This window comes from Macaca fascicularis, chromosome 18 (assembly GCF_037993035.2).
Source record: "Macaca fascicularis isolate 582-1 chromosome 18, T2T-MFA8v1.1".
Taxonomy (NCBI): Eukaryota; Metazoa; Chordata; class Mammalia; order Primates; family Cercopithecidae; genus Macaca; species Macaca fascicularis.
In genome coordinates this window covers 79,919,338-79,942,986 of record NC_088392.1, presented here as the reverse complement: position 1 = coordinate 79,942,986, position 23,649 = coordinate 79,919,338, and the positions used below count along the sequence as shown (strand labels likewise).

The window sequence follows — 23,649 nt, the reverse complement described above, 5'->3', positions numbered from 1 at the left end:
GAAGGTGCTGGTGACCATCTGACAATGTGGGGCGAGGCCTGAGCATTGGGTTTCAGATTTCTAAGGACAGGTGTCTTCTTATCCTCCCTGCCCTGCAGTCTCCATCCATTAGTGTTCTAATAAAAAAAAACCACCAGCAAATTCACTGAAATTACACTCAGTCCAATATGGAATTCGATTATCTGTGTGGATTTCTAAATAAATATATTTAACTGGTCAGAGTAGAGTGCAGAGAAGTTTTCAAACCCAAACATTTCTCATGATGGCCGAGTGAAAACAATTTTCTCTCTGTTTATGGCAAGCAGGTCAATAAACAGCATCGAGGAGAAGTCACTGGAAGCCGTATGTGAGGCCTCCCTGACTTCCTAATTTAATGTTTCTGCCTCCCTGTACTACTGAGTAGACAACTGACCAGGGTTTGCCATTTGCCCTCTGAATGACACCCTCTCAGGTCTCATGGCTCACAAGTTAAGGATGTTAGTTTACGGCTCCTTGCTACGTGAGGTCCAGCACCACTGGCCTCCACCTCACGTCTGAGAAGCAGGTTCCTGTTGGTTCAGTTCTGCTCACCACCTCCTGTGCCAAAAAGAGTTGGAGGTGAGGTGTACAGTGTTGTGGGAGGGACCCGGTGAGGGATAACTGAATCCTGGGGTTGGTTTCCTCCATATGGTTCTCATGGAAGTAAGTCTCAGGAGATCTGATTTTTTTTTTTTTTTTCTGAGATGGAGCCTCGCTCTGTTGCTCAGGCTGGAGTGCAGTGGTGCAACCTCGGCTCACTGCAACCTCCACCTGCCAGGTTCAAGCGATTCTCCTGCCTCAGCCTCCCGAGTAGCTGGGATTATAGGCGCCCAACACCACACCTGGCTAATTTCTTTGCATTTTTTGTAGAGACGGGATCCATGATAGCCAGGCTGGTCTCGAACTCCTGACTACAGGTGATCCACTCGCCTCAGCCTCCCAAAGTGCTGGGATTACAGCGTGAGCCACCGTGCCTGGCCCAGATCTGATGGTTTGATAAGGGGTTTCCCCTTTCACTTGGCTCTCATTGTCTCTTGCCTGCCACCATGTAAGACCTGCCTTTCACCTTCCACCATGAGTGTGGGGCCTCCCCAGCCACGTGGAACCGTGAGTCCATTAAACCTCTCTTTATACATTACCCAGTCTCAGGTATGTCTTTATCAGCAGCAGGAGAACACATTAATACATTTAAACATTTTTAAATGTACATATAAAATCTAAAAGTGTACACTCAAGGTGAAAGGAAAATCCAATCTGTAACCAACAAATTGTAACTATTTAATATATCCTTTCTGAATTAAGGGCAATAAGTCTTTTATGTAATACAATAATTTAAATATTTCTAAAGTACTCTTTCTCTTTTACAGGAAATGATTGCTCCATCTTAACAAAATACTCTGTCTTCAAAGACTTTCTCTGCTATCGAATGATACTGAGGTAGGCTGGTGCGAACTCCTCAAGTCCTTCTTATGCAGACAAAAAACACTGACATAAAATCCTGGCTTACAAACTGTCTACTAAATTTAGTGCAACAAATGTTTATTTTATATCTTCTTTGCATTAGGTTATTGTGCTAAGCACAAGGTCATGAATACAGCCACCCTTGCATGGATGTGATCTATGAGGTAAAAGTTTTACCTAAGAGAAACTCTGTACATATTTAGACGGAGAGTTTTAGTAAAATATTGTATATAGATGAAATCAGGAGAGAAAGACATCAGAAAGGTTTCAGAGGTGAGCTGATATAAGAAGATGTCTACAAGATGACAAGATTCTGACAATAAGGCATGGAGCAAAGTGCATTCCAGATAGAAACAGGAGAAAGAAAGTGTGGGATGAAGTCAGACTGCAACCATGAGGAAAGTTAAAATGTGTGCAGAAGGAAGTAGTGAGAGATAATTTGGCTGAAAATGTGAGGAGGGCACATCCTGGATATTAAGTTGGGGAGCTAAAAATTAATTCAGTAAATAGGCGAAAAATTGGATTACAGCTGTGTTTTAGTAAAAATAATTTTGTTTTCATATCTAGAAAGAATGAGGTAAGTATTGGAATGAGGCTCAAGATCAGGGGAAGGATCATTCCCTTCACAGGGAAGTGAAGGTGAGCCTATGTCTGAGTAAGATAGCAGGAAATCTGTAGAAAGGAGGAGTGAACATCTTTCAGCCACAGGAAGGCGTTTCTATCAGAGATGCAAATCAGCGTGGTACAGGAGCAATGCCAAGGAGTGGGGCGGGGGCTCAGCAATGCAAAGATGGGGTTGAAAGAAAAGGATTAAGCAAACATATGAAGACTGGGAGTCCTGCCTGAACAAAGCTTCCCTGGGTCCCTAAGCAATGAAGGATGCAATCAACTGAAGCCAAGAAAGGCAGGGAGGCAGAGAACACAACATGATATTTAGGCAGCTTCACATTCAGGCAACGGGATTGCACTTGACACATAATAAGACCCCAGTGAGGTCTGCAGAGACTGGCAAAGGGAAGCATGGGCTCTATAGTCACAAAGACCTAACTGCCTTCATTCAGGTGTCAAGAAGTTACTCAACCTCTTGGACTCTCCACTGACCTGGGAATGAAACTACTAAGCTATGGAAGTCGTACAATCCTGGGACAATCCTGTAGTTGTTCGCTACTTCAAATATTCTGTGTAAACTTAGGAAGGTGTGTGTGTGTGTGTGTGTGTGTGTGTGTGTGTAGAGGTAGATCAGGAAAATGAAGAACCAGGAAGAAACTGTTTCCATTTTATCTAGGATCATGTATTCCCAAAGATCTGTATGGAAAATTCAAACACTTCCTATGAAATCCGCCTAATAAAAGCTGTCACTTTATCTGAGCAATAATGTCTTTGTCTCCAGTAAGGTGCTTCACTGGCTGAGCTTCCTCAGCATAAAATGCCTATAGAAAAGGCATGTTATGGTGGTTAGAGATATGAGAGAGCTAATTTCAGACTTGGAAGTAGGATGCAGAACAAATAAGAAATATGAACCCTTCTTTTGTAGCTGCCTATTAGCACATATTCCCCCAAACACTCCATTTTATACACTCGACACCCAAGTTTTACCTCCATATCAAACAGCATGAATTTCCTGTCTACTGTTCATCACGCTGTCTACACCAAGCCTTGAAATGTTTCAGTGATATATAGTTCATCTGTTCATGGCCCTCATGAAATCTACAATGTTCATGCTAACATCTCTAATTTTTCTAGAACAAGGTGCCAAGGTAATCACCTGGGAATTCAGTTTTTTAGTTCAAGAATGCACTGTTTTCTGTAGAATCTCACTGTTGTCATTCATTAACTCGAAGACTGTTTATATTACTCATAGTGATCCAATTTATGAAGATTGAGATTACAAATCACACAATATTTTCTTCCAGCTCTACTTTGAAAGAAAGAAGTTTTTGTGACGGATTGCATATTTTTTAGAAGAAAAATAGATATTTTCATCAAACACTTATTAGATTATGTCATTATGCTTGAATAAAGGAAGGTAAAGCTAATTAGTTTATATGTTGGAAGTCCTGGGTAAAGCTCTCAACAGCCTAAAAATATAAATCACTTTTGTTACACACACACACACAAACTTACACATAAGAACCTAAATCCACACATCCACATGTACATATATTAATCTGTGGCTTTTAATCTGTGTTTCAAGTACACACAAAATACCTTGGCAGATCAGAGCAAATATGGAAATCGATCAACTGCATAGGGAAAGTTTAGTTACAATGATTATGTAGTATCACATACATGTAAAAGCTTCTTTCCGAAGCTAACTTTTCTCATTGTGTGGGAGTTACAGGCACTTAAGTGTTTATAGCAAGATTGAAAGAGACCTCTGTCTACTATCTTATGATGAAATGCAGCTATCTCATGACAATGGGTTTGAACAAAATCTAAGTCAGAATTCTGGTTAAGTTCGAGGTATGTCTGTCAGTCAGTACTTTACCCAGATGAAAGATTAACCCTTCAGTCTGTCTTTGTCTTGGCACGTCAGTTTTCTCTATCAGTGCGTAAGGTGACCATAGTGACCACTAGTCACCGTGTCCTTGCAAACCTTTGATGTTTGCATTTTGGTACCAAACATCAACCACACACACACTAGGCTGCGGATAGGAAAATCACGCTGGAAAACTCTCATTCAAAATGGAAAATAGGGACAGATGTGCTCCTATTTCTGCCTGCACACATGGGCAGTATTTCTCCTACCTAACCACAGTCTTCATTTTTGCCTAAAATCCTTTTAATCCAGTGCCCCAGTCAGCCACTAGCAAGGATTCAGAGTCCCCTGGACCCATGCTAATTATATTATAGAAAACAACATTAGCATTTAGTACTATGCTCAATTCTTGATGCAACAATGTTTTTCAAATGCGAGAAAAGAATAAAGATTTATTAAAAACAAACACATTTTGTTAGTGCCAGAGAATATTTTAGTATGTTCACACTACTCGTGTCTGAAAGAACTGAATTCTGTGACTTTAATAAAAGCTCAGCAAATGCCGAAGGATGGTGGTGGGCTGAGGAAGAATCCATCCCATCTGACTCTCTGGTGTTTTCCAATTTTGCCTCAAGGCAAAAGGGCTCCAGGTGTTCGCTTTGTTTTGTATAAGGAATATTGGATAGAATTGCTGCAAATACTTCCACCATGAGGGGCCCTTCTTTGAGCCTCAAGATTTTCTCTCTGGGCTTTCTAATGGTTGATACCACGATTCTGGCCTGTGCATGAGCTGTAACAGGGTGTGAAGCAGGGAAGGTCAATCACCTCCTTCTATTCACACACACACACACACACACACGCACACACACACACACACACACACACGCACACACATACTGCAGGTGGCACTAAGAGTAAGGAACAGTAGAGTTATTTCTGAAAACTGACACTGTGACCTAAAGCAAGAAACCAGGTTGGATGGTGGTGTTCAGAGTTCAAATCTGCTGTTTACTTCTTCTGAGTCAGGTGGTCACACTGTGAAGTACTCTGAGCCTTGGTTTCTATGTCCATAAACTAGTGCAGTGCCACCAGCCACTTCAGAGCACTGTGGAGTTTAATAAAAATGACGAATACATAATATGCTCTAGGGTGCTCAGTAGAATATGATTACTATTATTATTGATAACATTCTTATCAAATGGGGGCAAAATGAATTCATTAGTAATACGACTCCATCTGATTGAATCTATCAAAGTCAGATCTGGATTTTGACTCTATCTTCATAAAAATCACATTTCCAGCTCTTTTGCTTAATTTCTCTGTGTCTCAGTGTCATCATATGCCAAAAAAAAAAAAAAAAAAGAGAGGCTCTCTCTAGGGTGGGGGTCCCAATCCCTGGGCCTTGGACTGGTACTGGTCCTGGTCCATGCCCTGTTAGGAGATGGGTCACACAGCAAGAGGTGAGTGGCAGGCAAGCTCCACCTCCTGTCAGAGCAGCAGCAGCATCGGATTCTCATAGCAGCGAGAACCCTGTTGTGAACTGCACGTGCGAGGGATCTAGGTTGCATACTCCTTATGAGAAGCTAATGCCTGATGATCTGAGGTGGACCAGTTTCCCTGAAACCATCCCTACCCCTACCCCTACCCCCATCCGTGGAAAAATTGTCTTCCAGAAAACCAGTCCCTGGTCCCAAAAAGTTTGGGGACTGCTGCTCTAGGGTATCTGAGGCTCTCAAATTGCAGAATGCTGTGACCGAAGTTTAACTCATTGCCCATCTGCTTCCAAGGAACTGATAGAGGGCATGAAGGAACATTTGTAGATTTTGTCATCTGAGAAAGAAATACACTGATAACTGCATCCAAAACAGGGCTTTTCAACTGAGATAAACTGAGAGTGTGTTTCTGAGCTTCTTTGAATTCCCTGACACTGAATGTGAAATTTTCTGTTTTTGTGCCCATTGTTTTCATCAGCTTCTCTAGGGATCTATGACACAACACCCTTCCGCCCAAAAATGTATGAGCCATGGACATGGCTTATACACCTAAAGGTATATAATTGGTAATTAAAGTAATAGTATGAAGAATATGAGTGTCATTTTGTACCTTAATAGAATAAATCTGAGCCAAAGATAAAACTCGAATCCCAGTTGTTTAGTTTCGTATCAGTTAAGAAGAGTTTACCACTGAAATAATGGTTCATGCTTTCCAAAGTACAGACCCTGAACGGAGGGCTTGGGTGCAGGTGGTTTATTTGGGAAGTCATCCTGGCAAATCCGAAAGGAAGGGATGGAGAAGAGACAGAAGACAAGAAAGAATGCATTGCTAGTGGGTCTGCTATAGAGAGTTTCTAGGAAGCTTCTGCAGAACCCTATGCAATGTGCCTTGAATTGTCCAAGGAATTGAACAGGGAGCTAGAGCATTTGTCCACTACTTCTGTCGCTCACTGACGGGCAACAGGGCTTTTATCCCCAGCCCTTCCAGGTTGCCCCATGTGTGGAAAGAGCAAGCTTCCAAGAGGCTGGAGAAAACCCTCAGACAGAGAAGAGGGACCTGCAGGCACGAGGTGGGGAGGCAGCAGCTATACGGTGGCACCAATCTACGGGCTGTGCTCTCCAGAATCCTTCCTCTCCCATACGCTGACAGCCAATTATGCACCAAGTTGTAACTTCGAATTCTACTTACGTAAAATATGTTTGGCGTACATCTGCGTGTCACACTCACACTGTGCCTGTCTTGGTTGAGACATAGTCACTCTCCTGAACCACCGCAGCAGTTTCTTAGCTGAACTCCTGGTTCATCTTGTCTATATTGCTGCTCGAGTGACATTTCTAGAAGCACATCTAAGCTTACCTTCTCTGGGGTTTACACCCTTCAATGGCTCCCCAATACTACTGAATAAGATTCAAGGCCAGGCGCGGTGGCTCATGCCTGTAATCACAGCACTTTGGGAGGCCAAGACGGGCGGATCACGAAGTCAAGAGATCGAGACCATCCTGGCCAACACGGGGAAACCCTGTCTCTACTAAAAACACAAAAATTAGCTGGGCGTAGTGGAGCGTGCCTGTAGTTCCAGCTACTCGCGAGGCTGAGACAGGAGAATGGCTTGAACCTGGAAGGAGGCGGAGCTTGCAGTGAGCCGAGATCGCGCCACTGCACTCCAGCCTGGGCAACAAAGCGAGACTCCGTCTCAAAAAAAAAAAAAAAAAGATTCAAACTTCTTGGCGTTGTCTATAAGGCACTTCCTGACATATTTCCACTCCATACCCAGATTTCATGTCTCATCATGTGTAGCTTCACACTTTATCCCTAATGGTTCAGATGGATGAATGCCAATGAAGTCATTCTTCAAAACTCTGCCCAGGTGTCCCCTGAAGTTAAGCTTTCACATACAACCCCCATCCCTGTCCCCCAACTATGCAGCCAGGCCTCGCCTCAACCCCACACATTGACCTACCACTCCTTCCACTTCTGTAATATAAATATCATTAGAATAGCACCTGGTACATAGCAGCTGCTCCAAAAACATTTTCAAGTGATTCAACTAAATGGTAGCATGTAACTCACAAAATACAAAATATAGGAGATATGTGTAAACAAAATATAATAAAGTGAGTTACATGATACCACTTAGTTATGTACGTTATGTTTGCATATAGAGGAGATATGTATAAACATAAAATATAAATGGTATCATCTCTAGGACCAGGACCTTTTCTTCCCATCATCCCTAGCACCCAGCACTGTTGTCATAATGTGTGCTCAACAAACCCTTACGGACATGTAGTATTAAAGCCAGCATGGTGGATTATGAATGAATGGAAGGTGGAGTCCATAAAACTGAGTGACCTCTTGCTTTTGACACAACTAGCTGTGCGATCTTGGTAAAATACTTAACTTCTATGATTTTACTTTGCTCATTTGTAAGACGGGAAAGGTCTACTGTGTGGATCGTGTAGTACTTCCCCCAGTCACTCTCCTTTCTTAGGATATTCTATATCCCTGTGTGTGATGTGTGGCTTAGAGTGGAACCCTGTAGGAGGAGTGCGCTTCCGTGCCCATAGGCCTTGGGCTTGGCACTTGGAAGTAGGCAGAGGTGGCATACTTCACATCAAGCAAATGCGTCAAGAGCCACTGTCTGGCATGGCCAAGGCATTTCTTCTTCAGCCACAAGAAAGCCATGTACCAAATGAGGGCTCTGTTTTAGCCTGGATCCCAGGATGGAGCAGGCACTGGGGAAGAGCCACAGTCGATCCACAGCCTCTGCAGCTGACATTTAATATGAGCAAGAAATCACCCTCTGGTCTTGTAAGTCACTGAGATGTGTGGTTGTTCGCCTAGCATAACTCAGTAGAATCGGACTCTGGAAGTTGTGGGAATTCATTAAGTCCTAAAGCAAAGTGCGAACACAGAGGCCAGCATAGTATAAGTATCTGATTAATCACAGTTCCATTCCTGTGATGTTTCCTTGAAAACTCCAAATATAGCCTAGGGGTGGGCAGGAAGCACAGGCTTAAAAATGTTCAAATAAGACAGTAAATCAATATTTTGGTCTCAATCTTAAATAACAACTTAAAAAACAAACAAAAAAAAACATCGGCCAGGCACGGTGGCTCACGTCTATAATCCTTGCACTTTGGGAGGACGAGGCGGGCAGATCACGAGGTCAGGATATCGAGACCATCCTGGTTAACGTGGGTAGATCACGAGGTCAGGATATCGAGACCATCCTGGTTAACACGGTGAAACCCCGTCTCTACTAAAAATACAAAAAAATTAGCCGGGCGTGGTGGCAGGTGCCTGTAGTCCCAGCTACTAGTGAGGCTGAGGCAGGAGAATGGCATGAACCCGGGAGGCAGAGCTTGCAGTGAGCTGAGATTGAGCCACTATACTCCAGCCTGGGCGACAGAGCAAGACTACGTCTCAAAAAACAAAAAAAATCATCATTTTTCTCAGTCATTTCCCTGATTGTAAACTACTTTGACAAAATTTTACATTGTAATTTCAAAATAGGTTGCTAAATTTTTCAGGAATATTTATGCACATACAGTCTGAAAGAATTAAAGAATTTAGGAGCCCATCTTTCAGAAGTCTAACATAAGAACAGGGTTAATCATTGAATTAAGACAAAGGTACTGTGTACCTCTCCATGCAAGGTTCTGCAGGCTTATAAACTTACAAAGTTGGCAGGGCATGGAGGCTCATGCCTATAATCCTAGCACTCTGGGAGGCCGAGGTAGGCGGATCACCTGAGGTTGGGAGTTCGAGACCAGCCTGACCAACATGGAGAAACCCTGTCTGTACTAAAAATACAAAATTAGCCAGGCGTGGTGGCGCGTGCCTATAATCCCAGCTACTCAGGAGGCTGAGGCAGGAGAACCACTTGAACGCAGGAAGCAGAGGTTGCAGTGAGCTGAGATCGTGCCATTGCACTCCAGCCTGGGCAACAAGAGCGAAACTCTGTCTCAAAAACAACAACAACAACAAAAAACACCTTACAAGGTGGACCCCATTCCTCTTCGGTCTACTCTCAGGAGTGAGCTGCCTCCTGAGCCCATGGCAGTGTGGTGCCTGAGTACTGTAAGATGTAGCGACAAATGGCACTTCCAGAAGCTGCTGCAACGTAATGACAAAAACACAGCGGGTCCTTTCTCTCTTGGCTTTTTCCTAAGCCCACTTTTTTATAAGCACTCTCCAATTTCCCTATTAAGAAGTCATTAATTTATCCCACAAACATCAGATTAGCTAGTATATATCAGGCAGTGCCCACGACACCAGGGTATTAAGAGAGTCACATGCTCAAGAATGTGAAAAGAATTCTGAGAAGAGGTCGTGCTCCTGGGAGTGAGCCATCAGGACAGGTTTTACTGAGCAATAATATCTAAAACTTGGGAGGCGGCTGGAAATTTCTTTATGACAGAGATGCTGGGGAAGGGGCTTGCTGACAGGCAGAGCTGTGGAGGGCTGTGGTCACCCCAAAAGACAGAGCTAGATCTTTTGAATTGTGTCTACAATGAAGGAAAAAAAAACTAGGAATATTTGTTGTCTCATTGCAGAAGGCTATTTTCAGGGTGACTTCTATTTTAAAATGTTCTTCGAAGGAGCAAGATATTTCGTTCCACCATCCAAGTAGAGCATCAAATAAAATAACATACAATAATGTTAATCATAAGGTAATCTGGACTAATGTTCTGATTACACAGATTGACTGAGAATATCTTCTTTGCTTTTTAATTAAAAATGGGCAAGAGATCAGTAAAATATTGTTATTTTTAAATAGACAGCAATTTGATCTCCCAGCAAGCAGAAACTTTTATTTCTGCTGGTAAGTTAATGTACTCAAGCCTGTTTACTTGCTGACATATTTTTTTCCAGACAAAAAGCACAGCCTTGGATAGAGAAAACTGTGTTCAGAACTCACTCAGAGATCACTATGATAGATATTATAAGAACTTCCTTTTCTTTTCTTTTTTTTTTTTGAGACAGAGCTTGCTCTGTCACCCAGGCTGGAGTGCAGTGGCGCGATCTGGGCTCACTGCAACCTCCGCCTCCTGGGTTCAAGCAATTCTCTTGCCTCAGCCTCCTGAGTAGTTGGGATTACAGGCACACGCCGTCATGCCCGGCTAATTTTTAGTATTTTAGTAGACACGAGGTTTCACCATGTTGCCCAGGCTGCTCTCCAACTCCTGAGCTCAGGCAATCCTCCCGCCTAGGCCTTCCAAAGTGCTGGGATTACAGGCGTGAGCTACCATGCCTGGCCCAAGAACTTTCTTATATCCCATCTTTGGTTGCCTTCCTGAGTCCGTGGCATGTGGTGCCTGAGTACTGTGAGATGTAGCGACAAATGGCACTCCCAGAAGAAACATTTAAAATCCAGTCTGAAATTGTCCAAGCCCTCTTTCGATGCCTACGTAAACTTTGAAATTTTATAATTTCAGAATAGGTTGCTACACTTTCCGGAAATATTTGTGTATTATCTGAAAGAATTAAAGAACTTAGAAGCCCATATTTCAGAAAGCCACCATAAGAAGAGGGTTAATCATTGAATTAAGAAAGATGGTCCGAGCATGGTGGTTCACGCCTGTAATCCCTACAATTTGGGAGACTGAGGTAGGTGGATCACCTGAGGTCAGGAGTTCAAGACTAGCCTGGCCAAAATGGTGAAACTCCGTCTCTACTAAAAATACAAAAATTAGCTGGGCATGGTGGCGGGTGCATGTAATCCCAGCTACTTGAGAGGCTGAGGCAGGAGAATTGCTTGAACCCGGGAAGCAGATGTTGAAGTGAGTTGAGATGGCGCTACTGCACTCCAGTCTGGGCAACAAGAGGGAGACTCTGTCTCAAAAAAAAAAAAAAAAAAGAGAAGAAGATGTATTTGTCTCAAGCATCATGTTGTGATGAAAGCACCGTGAGACTGCAGCCTACCAATGACACACCCCATGGAGGTGAGCTGCCCCACAGTCGTCTGTTCTCCTCATCAGATTTTGCAGGAGCGAGAAAGAAACATTTGTTGTATTAAGCCACCAAGAATTTGGGCCATTTTAGCTCCAAAGCTTGTTAGTTTCGAAGCCACCCTCACTGATTACACATGATTAGCACAGGCAGGGTGTCCGTGAATTTACAAAGCCAGGACCCCTGGCATCGCCCTATCTTAGACTAATAAATGACTGTGACTTGGAAATACTTATAAGCTTAGAAAATCTGCACAGAAAGGTGAGCTGATCAAAACCAAAATATGTTAGGCACAGATTCTTTTTTGCTATAATAAAAAAAATTTTGAGTCTGCTTTTGTCATGTAGATATCAATAATGTAGCACTAGGAGTGGGAAGTGACTGAGAATATACACCAACCTACATTACAACATTTTCTTTCTATATTACAACACACTTCTGTAATGAAGTCCTACAATAAACTAAGAGCCCCACAGAGGGAAAATGTGATTGTTTGCAAGGTGAAAATGACATATTATCATGAGTACAGCCACATAAACTGTGACAATGTGTATTTATTATGAGACAATGCATATAATCACACAGCTTCCAGAGAGACGACTGAACAACATCTCAGGAGAGGTCCACCACTATCCCATCTAGTGTTACTGCAAGGAGGGTAGGCAGGGCAGGTCCTCTAGGTCTTCCTTTCAGTTACATAATGTACAACAGAAAGCGTCTTTGCTTTTTTTATTCTTGGAGAAAAAGCTTTGCAGCTTTAGCTGACTCAGTTACTTCTTTTCCTTTAGATGTGATCCCTTTAAAATAATCTGCTGGCAACCATGTTGACGGATGAACTTCAAAGAAGGACTTAGTGATGAAAGGATCAATAGCTTTTACGATTGCTCTAAAGAACCAGATAGCTGTATTTAAGATATAATTGGAATTTCCTTTTACGAGAAAGAACAGGTTAAACTTGAGAAGAAAAAAGACAAGCGATATATAACAGTACTGCTGACACTTAGTCTTCGCAACTATAAATATGCAAGAACCTCAAAGATCACTATCTGTCCTATATTTTAAGGCGCTTGTTGCAATGCACAGGATACTGTCGGCCCTTAAATGAGAAAACACAAGATGACACGGGAAAACACAGGATGACAAGCTAAGACATCTAAAAACCAGAAAGATCACCAAAGACCCTCAATGGACCCATACTATAAGTAGTGAAAAGTAATGGCTGAAACTATAGGCTCAAAAATAAACATACGCAAGAATTCCATGTGGTATGGTGTTAAAAGCTCAGTCTTTGGAACCAGGCAAACCTGGAACTGTGCGGGTGGCTGCGTGGCTGACTGTACGGGTAGCCTATGTAATTTCTTCAGAAGTGTTTACTTGCCAGGCGATGACCAAAGTCTACAGTGGAGGTCAACAAATGACAGCAGCCAAATCCTGCCTGCTGCCTGTTGTCGTAAAAAAAATTTTAGTGAAATACTGCTACACCCATGTCTATGGCTGCTGGGAGGAAAGGTTGAGAAACAGGGGATGAGCTTGGCCCATCTAACTGTGCAGGAAACATGAAAACTGTAGAGTGATGGGTCTGTGTCAAAAGCACGAGAAGTCAACATATATATGTTCCCAAAGGCTGAACGTGAAATAATTTGAATTTACATGAAATAGGGGATTAGAATAACAAACAATATTGCAAACAGACAAATCCAGAAAGTAAAATATTCTGTAAGACAACTGATCTGGTTTCTTCAGAAGTCAATGATGTGAAGAAAAATGAAGGGACGCTGGAGGGGCTTGCGGGGCACTGATTTAAATAAAGGAGCCTAAGAGATGTGATAATGAGATGGAACGTCTGGGCTTCCATAGCACGCTGGTGCCACCAATACAAATGACATGTTTGAGATGACCAGGAAATGTAGATATCGACTGGGTATTAAATAATGCTAACGACTTCTTTGTATTAGGTATGATGATGGCACTAGGGTTCTGGAAGAAATGGCCATTTGTTTCAGAGATGCATGCTGACCTATGCAGGGATGAAATGACATGGTATCTGAGATCTTCTTTAAAATGTTTCAGCCAAAATAAATAACGTAAGCGTGGCAAAGACTTATTGGAGCTGGGGAGTGGATAGGTGACCTTTTTCTGCTATTATCTCTATTTTTGTGTATGTTTGAGATGTTTCATAATACGAAAGAAGGATCAAGGGAAAGATGCTTTGGAAAAAGATTTCACGTGGAACTGAAGCTGTGCATGACTTTCCATTCTTTAAATTGGCCTGTGGGATCTGACCATCCCAAATCAACTTCCCCCAATACCTTGAAAATTATGAGCACTTACTGAGATAGTAAGCAGTGATGGTGCTGATGTGACTGGAAGTGTAGGTAGCGAAATAAACCATCCTTGAATCAAGTAACAAATAGCAAAGAAAGTGCTACCACAGTGGGTCTGGTGATGTGCTATTCTCGATTGCTACAGGAGAAATAATGCATTTTCGAGTATTTTATTATTTCCTTCATATGCTTTAAGTGCTCTGTCAGCTTGATCAATACAGAGAAAAACACATTTTCACTATCATAAAAAGAACTAGTCAAAATCTACTGTGAGAATAAAATAAAATTAAAATGACTTTTTTCTTTCAATAGCTATATTTCCATGGAAAGTTTGAGATAAGATGCTAAATGCCACTGGTAGAAAGCTGTGCAAAATGCTGCCATTCATTCCAAGGCAGGTGGTTTAGAAACTGCATTGACCAGCCAGGCGCAGTGGCTCAAGCCTGTAATCCCAGCACTTTGGGAGGCCAAGGTGGGTGGATCACCTGAGGTCAGGAGTTCGAGACCAGCCTGGCCAACATAGTGAAACCCCGTCTCTACTAAAAATACAAAAATTAGCCGGATATGGTGGTGGGCGCCTGAGATTGCAGCTACTTGGGAGGCTGAGGCAAGAGAATCACTTGAACCCAGGAGGCAGAGGTTGCAGTGAGCTGAGATCATGCCAGTGCACTCCAACCTGGGTGACAGAGAAAGATCCTGTCTCAAAAAAATTTAAAAAAAAGAAAAAAGGAAAAAGAAAAGAAACTGCATTGACTGACGTGATAATGAGTCTATTTTCGTTTCTTTTGGGGAGATGCTGGTGTAGAGATACTTTTAGCTAAGAAAAACATCATCTTAGTTTTCACTTAAGGCTAAAAAGATCTAACAATTTTAATAACTGGGAAGACATCAATACAAATATAAACTTTTCTGTTCTAAAACTGTAGGAGATTATGACATATGAGGTGATGAAGCTAGGGGAGAGTCAACCATTTCCTGGGACTCTCTAATTCCGTAACTTACCTTGTGTACTGTTTTACAGTTCAAGAGGCGCTTTCCCATCCATTGCGCCATTCCATCTTTATTTCCACTCTGTGTGCAGGCAAGGCTTTATAAAGTAATGCTCTACAAAGACACTGAGGCTCGGAGGGGCAAAATGATGACTTGATCAACGTCATACAGTTACCCAAAGGGTGGTGACAGGACTATTGATTTATAATCAATAAATTACTTAGAAGAAATTGGGACAAGAGTAACTAAAATGGAGACATGCTAACCCTTGCTTACCTTTCAAAGCCGATCTGCCGGAATGTCTTTTCCCATGTTGAGCCTGTAATGGAAGGGAGAAAGATAATCAGTGCACATCAAGGACTCAGATAGTTTTGTCTGGCTTTTCCACACACGCTAGATATTTGGTTTTACGTTTAGGTAGGATGACCGGTTTTTCTTCAAATGCATCACTCCCCACCTCCAGTCCCAGATGGCCTTTGTAGAGTACAGGAAATTTAGTAAAAAGTCTGCATTTACAGAAGTTGAGTCCACATAGGGATTTAAGTGCATATAACCTGCAATGTGGCTGGCCTCAATGGCTAATGTCTGTAACCCCAGCACTTTGGGAGGCCGAGACAGGCAGATCACCTGAGGTCAGGAGTTCGAGACCAGCCTGGCCAACATGGCAAAACCCTGTCTCAACTAAAAATACAAAAATTAGCCGGGCATGGTGGTGGGCGCCTGTAATCCCAGCTACTCGGGAGACTGAGGCAGGAGAATCGCTTGAACCTGGAGGCAGAGTTTGCAGTGAGTCAAGATCGTGCCATTACACTCCAGCCTGGGCGACAAGAGCAAAACTCCATCTTGAAAAAGCAAAACAACAAAATCTGCATGTGACAGAACTCTCTATACCAACCCCTCTGGTAAAGCACTAGGCCACTCCAACAATTCTCTAAAAATCTAAGCGTGTCCTGCTCAGAAAAATACGGTGGAACTCTCCTGTTAAACATAATTAAACAGCTGTACATTCTAAAATTCAACTTGTAATTGTGTGGAGCAATCTGGAAAGCCAGGGCACACTCTGAAGTTCCAACACATCACCCACCATGCCTTTATCTCACCAGTGTTGAAGCACAGAATTCACATTTTCTTTCTTTTTTTTTTTTAAGCTAAACATGTTAAATCAGAAGAATGCAAAAATGCTATTTCAACTGCTACAAATAAAAAACAGTGTATCTAAATCCGTGAGAGAAGGACAGCTGGGTATAAAAAAGATGTTATACAGTTTTTCTATGTAATAATTATTCCCTATGTCACAGGCATATAATAATTTTCTGAGTACATGATATAAGGAAAAGTGCTCATTTTTAGGAAAAACTGTTTTAATAAAAATTCTACATTTACCAAAATTAAGGATTTGTGCTAACCCATGGCATTTTTTTACATTTTCCTGATGCTTAGTCAATAATAAACATATTTTGATTTCAGTAACTATTGTAGGTAAATACCCACTGAGCCCTAAATTCATAAATTGTGTTGTGCCCTAGCTGCTTGATAGTTATTGATAATTAGAGATAGTTATAACAGACAGTTATAACAGATAGTTATAACTCACAGCAGATAGTTATTGATAATTAGAGATAGTTATAACAGATAGTTATAACTCACAGCAGATAGTTATTGGTAATCAGAGATAGTTATAACAGATAGTTATAACTCACAGCAGATAGTTATTGATAATTAGAGATAGTTATAACAGATAGTTATAACTCACAGCGGATAGTTATTGATAATTAGAGATAGTTATACCAGATAGTTATAACTCACAGCGGATAGTTATTGGTAATTAGAGATAGTTATTGGTAATTAGAGATAGTTATAACAGATAGTTATAACTCACAGCGGATAGTTATTGATAATTAGAGATAGTGATAACAGATAGTTATAACTTACAGCGGATAGTTATTGATAATTAGAGATAGTGATAACAGATAGTTATAACTCACAGCGGATAGTTATTGATAATTAGAGATAGTTATACCAGATAGTTATAACTCACAGCGGATAGTTATTGGTAATTAGAGATAGTTATTGGTAATTAGAGATAGTTATAACAGATAGTTATAACTCACAGCGGATAGTTATTGATAATTAGAGATAGTGATAACAGATAGTTATAACTCACAGCGGATAGTTATTGATAATTAGAGATAGTGATAACAGATAGTTATAACTCACAGCGGATAGTTATTGATAATTAGAGATAGTTATAACAGATAGTTATAACAGCAGATAGTTATTGATAATTAGAGATAGTTATAACAGATAGTTATAACTCACAGCGGATAGTTATTGATAATTAGAGATAGTGATAACAGATAGTTATAACTCACAGCGGATAGTTATTGATAATTAGAGATAGTTAGATAGTTATAACAGCAGATAGTTATTGATAATTAGAGATAGTTATAACAGATAGTTATAACTCACAGCGGATAGTTATTGATAGAGATAGTTATAACAGATAGTTATAACTCACAGCAGATAGTTATTGATAATTAGAGATAGTTATAACAGATAGTTATAACTCACAGCAGATAGTTATTGATAATTAGAGATAGTTATTGGTAATTAGAGATAGTTATAACAGATAGTGATAACTAACAGCGGATAGTTACTGATAATTAGAGATAGTTATAACAGATAGTTATAACTCACAGCGGATAGTTATTGATAGAGATAGTTATTGGTAATTAGAGATAGTGATAACAGATAGTTATAACAGATAGTTATTGATAATTAGAGATAGTGATAACAGATAGTTGTTGTAACCCACAGCGGATAGTTATTGATAATTAGAGATAGTTATTGGTAATTAGAGATAGTTATTGATAATTAGAGATAGTTATTGGTAATTAGAGATAGTGATAACAGATAGTTATAACTAACAGCGGATAGTTATTGGTAATTAGAGATAGTTATAACAGATAGTTATAACTAACAGCGGATAGTTATTGGTAATTAGAGATAGTTATAACAGATAGTTGTGATAACTAACAGCGGATAGTTATTGGTAATTCCTGCCTTTCTGTTAGAGTCACTTCTGTAAACAGGAAATGGTGGGTTCAGCCGTGAGTTCCCAGCTAAAAGGCAGCTGAAAAGCTACCTGGCTTCTTTTCCTAAAGTCAAAATCAACTCGTACGGAGCTTAGGTTTATTTCTTGAGAACTCTGCCTCAAAGGCTTCATCTTCCGATGGCCACTCAGTGTCTCCTAGACATTAGGCTTCCTCAAGAGGAGTAGGAGGCCCCAGGGCCAATTCTCTGGCCTTCTCTAAGGACTGAACTAGTCCCAGGAGATCGTGATCATGGGCTTTTGCCAGGGAACCTGGGTTCACACTAGTTGGTCATGATGGAGTGTTTTAAATAATTTTCATAAATAATAAAGGACTAAATTTCAGATGTGTATTAGAAACGCACACACAATTTAAAGCAGATTCAGGCTTATATTCTTAGATGAAGTCACTCTCCTCCGGCTGAATTCCAATATGTTTTGCTGAGTAGGAGTGAAAAAAAACCAACATAGACTTTCAGCTAACCAGTCCAGGAATTTCTCTTGGTCCCGGGCCCAGGGGAGTGGGTCCCGTGTGACTGTCTTCGGTCCTGTGAGTCACATGCAAGACAATTAAGAATCCCTTTCTCAGGAATTCTTTTAAAAAATACTGTTTTTTTAATTAACACATAATAATTGCACATATTTATGGGAACAGTGTGATATTTTGATACATGTGTACGATGTGTAATTCTCAGACAATTATTCTGCCCCTGAAATCCTAGCAATTAAGAGACTGGCAGAGAATACATAACCCGTGGAAGCCACAATGTGTTCAAGGCCAATGGCAACTGCCTGCCTAGACTAAGGGTGGGAGATGAGTCTCCTACCAAAGTGAGAACCAGATGGCCAAGCAAAGGCCACGTGTGGAGGGTCCCCAGAGTGAGGAAAGCATTGGATGGTGAGGAGGTTGAGATGCTGCTCGTCTCGACTTCTCTTGCTTCATGGAAGAAACAAAGCACCTTTTACATTTTTCTGCATTTCCATTGTTTTCTCAGAGATTTTCAGTATTATTCCTACTTTTTATTTTTAGTAGGTTCAATTTTTTTCTTAATAGGTTCAATTTATTATTCAGGTAAATTTAATTTAAATGATTTTGCTCTACCACATTGTCAGGCTTTTTTAACAGAGAGTTTTCTTTTCTTTTCTTTTTTTTTTTTTGAGACGGAGTCTCGCTCTGTCACCCAGGCTGGAGTGCAGTGGCCAGATCTCAGCTCACTGCAAGCTCCGCCTCCCGGGTTTACGCCATTCTCCTGCCTCAGCCTCCCGAGTAGCTGGGACTACAGGCGCCTGCCACCGCACCCGGCTAGTTTGTTGTATTTTTTAGTAGAGACAGGGTTTCACCGTGTTGGCCAGGATGGTCTCGATCTCCTGACCTCGTGATCTGCCCGTCTCGGCCTCCCAAAGTGCTGGGATTACAGGCTTGTGCCACCGCGCCCGGCCAACAGAGAGTTTTAATTTAAAAATAAGCCCCACCTTCCTATTTCTGAGAAATGTAACCTTATTCAAATAGGCAGGACAAGTCAAAAGGTTTCGGTGCAAGACACTGTACTGAGAATAAACATTAGGCCACTCAACCGGGCACAACAGCAGTGGCCGAATGCTTTCTTTCTATTCACCAGAAATCAACTTAATTAATAATTTTAGTATCTGACATACCACAAGCTGATCATTTTTTTGCTATTGATATTTTCCTAACCATCTTAATATGCTAGGTATGAGACTAGATATATTAAAATATGGTTTCTGCCCTCAAACTCCACATACCCTAGAGGTTTGGATTTTTATGTCTTTTGTGAACACTTAAGTCATGATGAAACAAGAAACACACAATAAATGGAACAGACATGTCCAGATCCTTTGGCACCAAGAATATTTCTGGCAGCCCATTATTCAGTTGCTGGGGAATTCTTTTAAAGCCATTAACCATACTCTACATGGTAAGGTAATATTATTCACTTTCGCCAAAGCAGTCCAACATGGGGAAAGAAGTAGAGAAAACAAAAGTAGCTGGCAGACTCCCTTGATTCAACACTTTTTAAATGAGATTTATAATATAGAGAAGTTTAAAACATGTTATATTTTTTTCAGGAAAACCGAAACAGCAACAATAATTAAAAGGAAAATATATAGCATAGAGAATGGATGCCCAGTCATCTCTCAGTATTCACAGGGAATTAATTCCAGGACCCCTGTGGACCCCAAAATCTGCAAGTGTTCACATCCCTGATATAAAACAGTGTAGAATTTGCATATAACCTTGCATCCCTTCATACTTCAAACCATCTGTAGATTAATTATACCTAGTAATATATATGCTATGTAAATAGTTGTTATATTGTACTGTTTTTTATATTTGTATTGTTTTTGTTGTTGCATTTTTTCAAATAATTTTGATCAGAGGTCAGTTGAATTTGAGGGTGCAGAACCTATAGATACGGAGAACCAACTGTAATACCTGGAAGGAACTTTTTCCTTTCAAATCTTAGATGAAGTCATTAGAAATAACGAATTGTTGATTCTTCACTTTCAAAAACTATCCTTTGTAGATCTAGTGTCCAGTCAACAGAATTGAAATGCAGAGTGGAAGAAGGCAGAGTCCAGAGACAGTAAACAAACCTTGGACTAAACGGCATTTAGCCGCAGAGCAAGTCCTAGTGTTTACCACGTGTGTCCAGGGTGACAAACCAGCCTTTAAGTGCCTTCCAGATAGGATGTTTCCTCCTCAATAAGTAAACTAGCCATTGCTCCTTCATAAATGAACCCAGCTCTGCCTGTCCATTCTCCTCTCGCCGTCCCTCTTCCACCCTATCTATCAGCCTCTGTGGCTTCCATTTTCCCTCCTCTCTGACAACGTTGCTGCACCACGATTAGCAACAAGATGGAACCTCTGCCAATTTCTCCCCCTTTCTGGTAGGAAGCTCTCTCTCCTCACCTGCTGGAAAGCCAGGCGCACCCACGACCAAGTTTGCTGCCACATGCAACAGCCTGTGTGTAAGAGGGAAGAATGGGTCATGTGTGCAGAGGGGAGCAGGGATGGAGAGAGGAAGGTGACTCCTCATGGCGTCCCCATCTGCCTCCGTGCCCTCCAGCAGGACGCCCTTGCCTTCCCTCACTTCCCAGTTACAGGCAAGAAAAAATAACCTGTGTCACCTATTCTCATTTTAAGTCGGGGCTCTGATACCTGTAGCTCAAAGAGCACTCAATATAAACAATGAAAATAAGAACAATTCCTTGAGCACCCAAATTTTAGGTGGTAAGGAAAGCATGTTTAACAATTTCCAGCCATCTTTAGTCCTATTTTAAATCAAGAGTGGCATTTCCCCCAAATTAACACAGCAATAAACAGTTTACACTTATTAATCCCTTACCAAGTAGGTGCTAACTTCCTATATACTAGCTAACTTAAGTTTCTCAAATACTCTGTGAAATTAGTACTATTATTACATCCCCTTTTCAGGTGAGGAAACCAAGGGTTAGAGATTAGGAACCCCAGGGCCAATGTTCTTATTTACTCATTGGATTGGATTGTCTTGGGGACTGTGTTCTAGTTTTCCCTTCCTTCTCCATATTCCTGTTTTTATTCTCCTCCCTATCAGGTGTCTCCCACCTCCTGCCATCTGGTTATAATAATAATTTTTAAAAAACATCTTTTTTATTCTACAAAGCTTTAGTGTCTGATGATGAATTCTGGAAGCCTGTGAATGTCTATAGAAGTTCTCTGTCATCAAACCTCCTTGCACACAACCTTCCATCCAGGCCCTGAGAATTCTCCTGTGTTAATTCTGCTTAACACTCCGCAAGCACAGGGAGAGTTCATTCTGTACAAATACACATAGACAAAAGGTCATTCCCCAATACACTCTCCACAGCTGATGGAACAAGGGCAATTATTGTTTATTTCCTCTACGTTTTCTGTAATAGTGGTTTAAAACCACAGGGCTTTGCTTGTTACTTGAAATCAGACACCTGAATTCTAATAACAGCTCTGCCTTTGGTCATCTTTATTTCCTTAGACAAGTTACTCTTTGGTCTTTCTCTTCCCTTAATATAACACAAAAGGGTTTTTCATAGGCTCCTTTCATGTTGCAGTTTTATATTTTCATGAACATCATCACTGGAAAAGCAGACATCTCTGCCTTCATACTGTGAATTCATCATTCACTTGGTCATCATGTTTCTTCATTGATTACTTTTACCAATCATTCTTTCAACGGATTCATTGCTCAGTTTTTACGACAGAAAAAAGGAACTTCGTTTTCTCTCTAGGTCACCTAATGTGGTGGTAAAACTGGTGGTCAAAGGAGGCACAGTTTTCATCCAACTCAACAGTTTTTCGTGAAGCATGTCTGAGCCACTGAGAGCCACCTGAACGTGGACCTGCGCCTCCGCTTTTTCAAAATAATCAGCAGAAAAGGATTAATAATTCATGGAAGTGGTGGTTTTCTGCCAGCATATTCCTATAAAAAGGGAAATATTTTCACATACTGTAGGGGCTGCCAGGCAGCTGAACATGTGGCCTGGCACGGAAATTGGTGATGAAACTAAAATATCAGGAAATTGTACCACTCATAACTTTTCTGCCAGAAGCTGCATTTACATTACTTTTAACTCTTAAGAGGAAAAGATTTTCATATCTAATCAAAGGAGCCAAGAGTTTTTGCCATGCATTGAACATTGAACATAATGTGAAATTCTAAGAGAAAAATAGATTTTTCTTCTCAATTAACCAATAGTGACATTTTACTTAGCCAGTATTAAGATGCTCTTCTGTTGAAATTTAGCTGAAATCTGCTTAACCCCAGAAATGACTGCTCTAATGGATGATATGTACCCGAGGAACACAATTTTCTCAGCAAATGAGTAATTTCAGCCTTTTAGGTTAAATGGTGAGACCTGTAAAATTTTCCAAGTCCTATTTCCCACATGAGATTTATCATTGACAGATTAAAAGTAATTGTAGAGATAGAAGTAAGACTAAAGATTATTTATCATCCCTTAATTAATAGTTTTCATATTTAATGACATATTATTTTTTAAAATATCATTTTCACATCTACCTAATACTCTTGCAATGTCTATTTTCCCCTGATCTGATCGTAAATATCCATATGGCACAACCTTAAGTATATGACAATTGCTGTTGTTTATATTTTGCTTTTTATCCCATGTATCCTTTGTGAGTTTTCATAATGTCTTAATATTTTATCATCTTATATGATGAGTGGGTGATCCCTTCATAAAAGACAAAAGTCAGAATTAATCAATCTCACTATCAACATATGTTTAATAGTGTGCTTTACAAAATAAATAGCTTTATATTTTTCCTGATTTGTAAAATAACATAATGATTTACAAAACAGGAAAATACTAAAAATCTTTTGTTTTTGCGTAGACACCCCCACAAAGACCAGCACATATAAAATATGACCACTCTATTTTAAATCCTGCTTTAATTACGTATTAATATATAATTAACTCAGTGTCTATAAATATAGCCATGTAATCACTTTACTGCTTATATAGTGTTCCATAAATCAACAAAATTTAATTTCTGATTAATGTATAAATTTATATCTACATTTTTGCTATTATACATAACAATGCAATGAGCAACTTTACCTACATCTTTTAACATTCATTCAATTATTCTTTTAGGGCAAATTCCTAGGAGTATAATTATACATATATGTAAAATTTTGATTAACACTATCAAAATTGTAACCCTCAAATTTATTCAAATACTTGTGCTTAATTGAATTTCTTTTACACTGAATTGAGTTTTTTATAAACCTTTTTTATCTTTTACAAAACATTTTATTTTAACTTACATTTTTATA

The 23,649-nt window shown here is 40.3% G+C and overlaps 1 protein-coding gene across 8 annotated transcripts in view; it reads right to left on the bottom strand.

Annotated features, from left to right (window-relative positions):
• The window catches only part of PIEZO2 (piezo type mechanosensitive ion channel component 2), a 466,534-nt gene that overhangs the window by 221,264 nt on the left and 221,621 nt on the right, over nucleotides 1-23,649 (bottom strand). For all 8 annotated transcript variants that reach the window (XM_045378159.2, XM_065534259.1, XM_045378160.2 and 5 more), the window contains exon 4: nucleotides 14,998-15,040. In XM_045378159.2, the coding sequence (XP_045234094.2) occupies nucleotides 14,998-15,040 (43 nt within the window). The remainder of the gene's footprint in view (nucleotides 1-14,997; nucleotides 15,041-23,649) is intronic.